Source organism: Mastigoproctus giganteus, chromosome 3 (assembly GCF_048544385.1).
Source record: "Mastigoproctus giganteus isolate SK-2022 chromosome 3, ASM4854438v1, whole genome shotgun sequence".
Taxonomy (NCBI): domain Eukaryota; kingdom Metazoa; phylum Arthropoda; class Arachnida; order Uropygi; family Thelyphonidae; genus Mastigoproctus; species Mastigoproctus giganteus.
Window position 1 is genome coordinate 51,493,542 of NC_143577.1, and position 9,201 is coordinate 51,502,742.

Consider the following 9,201-nt stretch of genomic DNA (forward strand, 5'->3'; position numbering starts at 1 on the left):
AAGTAAAAATTTGAAATGACAACAGTGTCAAATACACAGTAGGATCGTTTAATTCGCAGAATGGACCTATTAATTTTAATCTTAGTCGCTGATGTGTGCCAGTCCTTTTCGAAATAATCTCCTTCGAAGTGATAAGCTTGAAAGTGGTTGTTGTGACCACAGATTCTCGACCTTCTTTAATGCAGCTGTGTCACTTAAAAATAACAGTTTTCTTGAAAACCTCGTCTCCCTAAACCTCTAACATTTCTCTCGCAATCTCTGTAGCACTGATACCTCGTTGAACACAATAACAAATAACAAGACATTGCTTGATCTTCAAATCTTCCATTATGTAGCTCACAAAAAAGGTTCATACTAACAACACGTAATTAAGGCCACTTTGCAACTACTATAATTAACATACAATGTCAGAACTTGCAACTGTATCAGTGTATCCTTGAACATACGCTGTCCTACCATCTATCTCCAATTAACTTCGGTGGTTGTACGGTTGCGCTGTCATTGTGCCAATTAAATGATCAGCAGGTATATATGACCTACTCAAAAAAAAATTCCTTTGTACCATAAAAATATAAATCCTTACTAGCAGTGAGTTACATAGACTTGTTTTACTACTTGGCACGCTCAAAATGTGAAAACACTGATTAAGATTAACAAACTATTTCAAGAAGGGAAAAATTGGTTACAGTGAATATAAAAGTAAAATCACAAGTACAAACTAGTGTAAAATTCTTTGTATTTTTCAACAAGAGACTCGCAGAGAGTCAGCAGACCTGTTTTATTTTTGCTTTCCCTAATTAGCCTATGTTATTACATAGAAGCAGATAAGAAATATTTTCCACAGATGAAATCTTCTAGTTTGTTTTTGTAATAAGTTTGCTTAGCTGCTTTGAAGCAGTGTGAATTTCTGATAGTTTTAAATTTTGATGTAATGATGGATTTGGTGGCTTTTAAGAAAAAAAGTTTAAGGAATTTCCTTCATATTGTGCAAGTAATTTGAATGGGCTTTCTTGCTGACAACAGGAATTTTTTTTACTCCTTATGTACCATTCTACGCTTTTTTTTTTTTTTTTTTTTTTTCGATGGCATCGAAACCTTGGTTATACAACTAGAAAAACCTGAAAGGTCTTACAATAGGACGTTTCGAAATATGTAATAATACTTATATCGACTTATGAGTAATTCAGGATAGAATATCCTGGCATTTTTGGGCAACTCTTTAGGCTACATGGAATTTATTTGGCACTTCCAGTCTACACCACCTTATAGCCGATGATACACTAAACTTTTTATTTAAAAAAAAAATTGACACTTTTCAGTATTTTTCCATTTATACTCCACGATTATATGTGCAACCAAAACAACACACAAAAAAAAAATCCAAATTTCCTGTTGAAATCACATGAATCACAGAATCACAGACCATGAGACACCAAGCAATCATCAATATTTGCCAAATGTTTCGTCATAGACTATGCTAAACAGGTAGACAACTATCAGGGAGGTTGTCTTATGCAAGTCTATAAACCTTGGAATATAAGATATCTTCTGTTTTAATCAAAAGGAATAGTCCCTCAGGCGCATAACTCTACTCGAGTAGATAAGCTTAACTATATTCTTTGAGGTGAGTGAAGAGTTCAATGTGGTCACTTTACATTGATTCACTACACACTAAGTAGATAGATCGAATTAACTGACACACGTCTAGGAAATCTAGATTAGTAGAGTTTCCCTTTGTGAATAGCGTTTTCAATGAAGTACTGTTTGAAAGGCTTTCCTGTAACTGGCCAAGCTTAATTTGAAAGTCATGCGTCAATGCCACAAAAGCAGAAAGCAATCTAGAAAGGCTTATCTTATTACCGCCAATAATTATGAATCAACTCTCAGCTTCGTTAGCTACCCATTGCCGGTTTTATGGTTTCAGCTGCTGAACAGTGAATATACCAAAAACAATAATACCTACACAGACAAGGATTAATTGCAAATTTATTTAATAATACATTCACTTTCGCTTAGGAGGCAACAGTATTTAAGAAAAACGTGAAGATAGTTACTTTCACCACACAGACTGCGTCATATAATTGGTTTCCTTTAAGGGAGCAAGGAATTTCAAAGAACAATTTAAAAATTTGTTTTTATAGAAGATATGTGCGGTATTAATCTTAAAGAATTGTTGGTATTTGAAAATCCGTTTAATAAAGGAAATAATCTTATTCTTCTTGTTTTTCAGTATCCAATGATGACGATCGATGGAAGACCTCACTTCCGCACAAGCAGTGATGAAGAAGGGTGCATGAAATCCTGCTGCCACCACCCTGACTGAAGTGCGTGCATTTTTTTTTTTTTTATGTTACAAACTTCTATTCCCATTCATCTGGACGTTTCTAGTGGCACAACTGTGTATCCCGGACCTCTGTAGATGCTTATTGCCAGGACAAGTCCTATTTCTAAGAAAGCAGTCCTTAAAATCGTCGTGCCTCTGCAACGCCTTATTTGTATTAAAATGTGTAAGTTATAAAGTAAGGCACAAGAGCTTTTTCAGAGGTTAAATACTTTTTATATTATCTGATATGATGTCATCATTTGAACTGCGTATGTTGAAAGGCTAATCGGACTAATTATATGCACTTTAGTGATTAATATTTGGAGAGGTTAATGAGAAAACTGCATGATGTGGAAACTTCAAACTCTAAGAGTGTGAAAGCATTTTTAATTCTAACAAAAATTAAGTTGTAAATGATTTGTAATGTATTGTAATAATTGTAACTAACTTTTTTCTCTTTGCGACATCGGAAATTTATAATATCATTATTAATGTAAAAGAAGTACTATAAATGTAATAAGTATCTCTACATTGGAAGCTTGGTGTCCTGAAGAAGAATGGAGAGAGAGAGAGAGAGAGAGAGAGAGAGAGAGAGAGAGAGAGAGAGAAAGGTAGTTTTCAGTGGCAGCTTTAAGCACAAGCAAAGCAAGCTCTGAAGGATCGCTCCGCGTAAAATATAAATCATTCAAAGGTGGGAGAATTTTATATCAACAAAAACAATGTTTTTAATAAGAATTAAAACAGTAATGATATATTATTTACGGTCACACTGTACATAACATATACTACTGTATCACTACTGTATTTCTAAAATCTTAGACCTCGCTCTGGGTTTTCGCTGTAGCTAAAGCTGCTTTTCATTTCTTAATAATCATTAAGTATTGCAATTTAGGTACAAAGTTTTATTCGATTTTTTTCTCTTGCTAACGGCTAATAAAATAAATTGTTTCTAAGTTTACACTAAATTTTTAGTAGTGAAATTACTGCTTTAAAAAAATAAAAAAAAAATAGGTCTGAAACTTTTATTCACACTAAACGTGGAGGGGGGTGTCATTGCTGACTCCCAGGACTGTTCAAGAATACAGCAAAATTATTTTAGTACCGGTACATACAAAGAAAATCAAAAGTTTTCGGAGGTGAAACCTATCAGAACTCTGTATTGTCTGTGAAGTAAGTAATTTAATGTAGTCCAGTTTCTTATGAATAAAGTTTGTTTACGAAATTAGCATTTGTATCTGAATGAATGCTACATTATACATGCATTATTAAGTCGTGCTTAACTAATGAAAAAATTAGCTAAAGGTACAGGTACAGAAAACGTCAATGAAGAAAGAAATTGTAACTCTGTATATAAGTTCGGCTAATTATGGTTTCTATTTATCGTTATAACCGTGGTTACTGTAAATCAAGACAGGGTAGTTTTGTGATTCACTTAACCATATAATAATTGCAATGCTACTGTTATTAAAATTTCAAATAACTAAACCACGGTTTCCTAAACTTATGAAATTAATAACAAAATTATAATACATGTACTTTAAGATTTGTACAAAGAGAAGGTTGGGTTTTATGTGCCTTAAAACTGGAATGTAGGTTTGTAAATCACAGTTTTAAATAACCGTGGTCTTCGACATTGAGATTGTTTAAAAGACGATTAAAAAATGTTCTGTTTAGACTCGGGCACGACCACATAGGTCATAGGCGTTTACAAATAAGCCCTTTGAAAATGAATGTAATCATTAACCATATTCTAGACTTAAACCTAGGTAATTGTCAAATCCGTGTACTACTGTACACGGATTTGGGTTGACCGAAACCGTGTACTACTGTACATGTACTCTTACATTAACTGTTTGGCTAAACACAACTGAATTTAGCTTCGACTATTTTTCGAACTTGGAAATGATACCAATAACGATTCAACAGCAGTTATTGCTGGTAATTAAATCGCTAGGTGTTTTTCATTATTCAATTTACACGTCTTCACCCTAAATGAAACCAATATATTTGTAGCGGAAAACTTATAATCTGATCTATCTACGAAAAATGTAAACACTGTGAAAATTATTAGAGTTTAAAAAAATCTCTAAAAGTCAAATTAATAAATTAAACTCAAATTTCTGAAGTGCGTCCGTCCCGTTCTTATTATTCCACATTGGGTATGGAACCGAAAAAAAATATATATACACAACATAATGCATAAATTACCATGCTTTTTTTAATAGTAACCTGCAGGATTACTTCCAGGAAAACACAGCACCAGTCTATCAAGCCATAAGAAAGATAGACAGCCGGCACATAACACTCAATCTTGACAAGGAGACTCCATGGCAGACACTACAATGACCATCCTGACTATATAGATAAGCTGGCTTCCGACGTATGGCTCATGATCGGGAAGCTCATCACCGAGACCGAATGATTCATGCTCACCATCCAAGACCAGGTAATCAACACCAAGAACTACAGGAAATACATCGCTAAGAATCTAGAGTGACAAATGACACATGTGGCCGATGTCACCTGGCCCCTGAAACAATCCAACATGTCACTGTGGGATGCGGTGATATGTTGGATTGTTTCAGTTTTTATGTTTCAGATTTATGTTGGATTGTTGGATTGCGGTGATATGTTGGACACTCACAGATAATCAGGTCGCCATAACAGTACTAGAAATAATAGTAACAGAAGCTAGAGCAAAAATACCAGTTTATGAAAGACCGTATTACAAGTACGAACCCTAGGCCATACTAAAGACTCCTACGGACAATGCGATCCTACACAACAAACCAGACATAACGTTCATTGGCAAGATCGACATTGCGGTGCCCAACACCAGCAACCTCCAGAAAACTTACGAGGAAAAGATCAGGAAGTATACAGACCTAAGACATGAAGTCAAAGAAATGTGGCATATGGAAGACGTAATGACCACCCAGCTCACCGTGTCAACCACCGACTTGGTGCCAACGAGCCTCCATAAGAACCTAGCAATAATAGGCCTCACAGAGAACACTTACATGGAACTCCGGAAAGCTGCGATCCTGAACACCAGTAGGACAGTAAGAGAGTTCCTCGACCAACATTAATAATAACAATAGTAATCGAACACAACCAACCATCCCATGCACTTGGTACCAGTACCCGTCACGGGGCGGAAAAAATCCTATAAAAGGAGAGAAAGTTTTAAAAACTAATAATATTATTACTATAAATATTTGCCAAATGAAATCAGAACATCCGTGAAATATTTATTGCATTTCAACTGTTATTAAAAATCCAGGCGGAAGTAAGTAAGGTATTACAAAAAATTGAATGTTGCACTGTCAGGTATGCGCAATTAAGTGAAGACAATTACTTTTATATATCATTAGTTAATTAATTGGTAATAAGATAATTAGTTATTAACTTTTAACTTCTACTGTTCACAGAAAAATAAAAAAATATAATAATAATTAATTTAAGAAAGAAAAATCGAATGTGTTTTAAATGTAACGCAATCCGTACATTACCTAACTTGTTTTATTTATTCATTTTTACTATAGATGTTACCATGGGCATTACTTATCTGAAGGGCAAGTATAATTCTTTCATTTCCTTCTAACCGACCAACATCTACTCACTGCAATACTTCAGACTCACCATAACTTTGACTCTTAAACGATTCAGACCTAGCTGAAGGACAGAATGGTTAATAATTTGAAATTCAATGAAGTCTCTAAGATGTTGCGGTTCTCCTAGATTACTACAGGTTCATTTAAGTTCAAAATCTTTAACTGCTTCCTGGTAACTGATTAGTACTTTTTTCCAAGAAGAGAGGATAATGTCTGTATAAGTTTTCCTACGTTTCTTTCGATCAAATGGCCTCAATAGTTAGTTACAGCAGTTATAAGAAAACAACTACCAAGAAAGTCTCACTAATCTTCCTAAAATGGCCAATTTTCTTGTGTATAATAATTACCTTTGCTTGGTCATGTAGTTCAGGGTAATATAAGAATTCTTTATTGTCTTTTGGACAATTCAGAAGTTCTGCATTGTCTTTTGAATAACCTACAACGCGCTCGCACACACACTGATTACTTCGCTAATTACCTTTAAAGTGGCCCTTAAAAAAGAATGCTATTTTGTTCTAGTCACATACAGAGTTTTAGATAGCCAACTGCACTTCAAACAGATTTTGAAGTGTGGTTGGCTATCTCAAATGGCCCCAGATTTTAACTTTACGCTTAAGAGCTGGGACCATGGTAATTACAGCTAACATTTGGAACACTCATTTAAGACCCCTGGATACCTGAATATAAGACTTTAAACTGTTCATTACAACAGAATAATGACTTTATCAATAGTCAAGTTTTCCAAATCCGCTCAATTTTTGAATTAAATATTTTCTTCTGTTCCATACAAAAGAAAGATGATACAATTTTCAAATTGTATCAAAAATTTCAAAGGAATGTTCGCTCTTACTCAAGCGATCTTTCATTTATTTTATTTAGCATGATGACAACATCCCAAAGAATACCCAGAAATGTCACATTTAAATCAGTTTAGCAAAATGAATGTATAGCTGTAGTAGTATATCTGTTACATTCGTAATTTCAATAAAATAAATTAATTAAATCAAGTGGTGCAAGTGTTTAATCTTTATAAGTATAGAAAACCGAACCAAATATACTTCTTTACGAAATAAAATCCCCATGTATCGATTTCAAGACAGCCATCTTTGCTAAAAAATGTCACAAAGACACTTTGAATGCTTGTTTGAAGAGGAGAGCAATAGGGAAAACAGAGGCAGATCAAAGTCAAGCTGGAAGTGGCTAGGTGGCTGAATATTACATTCAGCGTAAGAACAGACTGCGGAACCAGTTCCAAAAACAAGCAAACTATCTCCTTCTGCTACCACATGATCACCTTCCATACCGTGTGGAAAAGGCCTGGATTCCAATCCCGTTTCGAAGGAGGGGGCAAAATCATAGGCTTTTTACACACCGTGGTCGAGTTAGTCGATCTCAGGCAAGGGTGGTCGTGTGTCTTTTGGACCACCGGAAGCTTGGGTTTTTATCCATCAAAACGGCCTCACCGAATACATGAAATGTACAAAACTATACACCGATGCCTCGTAGCCTTAGTGTCCTTCGTGCAAAAAACTAACAAAGCAAACTTTGTCTTTAAGACTTGTTCGAGATCATCTCATGTCATCTCCAAGAAAGATGAGTTAGAAGGACCTTTACCTAGACGAAAGACCCTGCACTTTAGTAGCTCTACATGGGCATTACTTATCTGAATTACTACAGTAACCATAGCCAATAAAACGATTCTTCTGAATCTGCTCGCCTCATTCCTGTGGAGTTACTGGCCTTTTAGACTTGTGATGTGATTCTTGTTCTCTGGGTGGCACCAAGTTTTTTTTTTTTATTTACTATTATTATTTTTTATGTATACAGTATTTTTCCTTTTTTGGGGGGGAGAGAGGAGGGGAGAACTTTCTATCTCTTCGAAGATAACTTTGCTCGCACTATTTTGTCTCTAGTGGAACAAGAATTTTTTTTTTTTTTTTTAAACGTATGCTGACCCTTTTGGGTGGTACCTTGTTGTTGTTTCCCCATGGCTGAGATTATGCCCGTACTGTTAGGTTGGGCTTTTGCGGTGTGAAAGAAATTTTTTTTCCCTTAGGAGTAAAAACTTATTCTTACTCTCTAAAACTTACACTTACACAATGGCATTATCTATATTTCACCCTGCTATGTACATTTTATTCTCATGCTATTACTTATTTTTATCTACCCCCACTTGCATATACTGCCGTACCAGGGTAAAGATGTACACTTCAAACTGAGTAAAAAATAAAATGAAATAAAAAATAATACTTTATCACCAAGTGATCTCCAACTAAGATCACTTCTATATTGTCTTCTATAATTTCCCCTCTCTCTCTATTCCAAACCAGTTCGAACACGTGCCGCAACCACTCAACATCCATTTACTGTCCAACTTCAAACTGAGTAAAAACTAAAATGAAATAAAAAATAATACTTTATCACCAAGTGATCTCCAACTAAGATCACTTCTATATTGTCTTCTATAATTTCCCCTCTCTCTCTATTCCAAACCAGTTCGAACACGTGCCGCAACCACTCAACATCCATTTACTGTCCAACTTCAAACTCACAGAGCCAACTTTTCTTCTTCCTCATTTATCCTTTCAATTTCCGTTTTCTGGAAAAACCTACTTTCACACGTATTTTCCTGAAATTACAATCTACAGAAACTCAAGTCTAATGTTAACAAGTATCTTCTTTCATCTTTTAAACCTTTAACCCACGCATGGTACCAAAGTGCTTTCTAATACCTTTCATGTTTGGAGTTTTCATTTTAAAAAAAGCAAGAAATCGAGTGAATTTACGGACTAACTAGAGGGAAGGAAGGTTTTTTTTTTTTTTTTTTTTTGTTAGTTGTTGGCGCATCGGCTTCTGTGGCCATAATGCACCTCCCAAAGTTTTTGCATTTTACTCTGATCCAAGCCCGAGGCGGGATTCGAACCCGCGACCTTTGGGTTGCCAGGTAGGCACTTTACCCACCTGGCTAGTCCGGTCGGCAAAAGGGAGGGAGGGGTGAATGTCCGTTAAATTGAAAGTTATTTTTCGAGGCCATTTTAAAGTTAAACAATAAAATATACGCTTTTTATTTACCATGACTGTACTGGTTCATACATAGTACACAGAACAGTGAATTTAATTCAATGATTGCAAACATTTCTGAAGAATTAATGAAATGTCGAAATGTTACAGAATAAGGTTTTTCGAAATCTATAAAGGCTAAATGAAGACGAGGTAGGGTTCAAGTTTACGGTCTCAAAATACATAAAGAAAGAGCTGAATCAA

General features: G+C 35.1%; 1 protein-coding gene across 1 annotated transcript in view; it reads left to right on the forward strand.

Moving 5' to 3' along the window:
- Positions 1-2,405, forward strand: part of LOC150087955 (uncharacterized) — a 54,797-nt gene extending 52,392 nt beyond the window's left edge. The window contains exon 4 of the mRNA XM_090370525.1: positions 2,231-2,405. Within this exon, the coding sequence (XP_090226651.1) occupies positions 2,231-2,240 (10 nt within the window). The 3' untranslated portion in view covers positions 2,241-2,405. The remainder of the gene's footprint in view (positions 1-2,230) is intronic.
- The last annotated feature ends 6,796 nt before the right edge of the window (positions 2,406-9,201 follow it).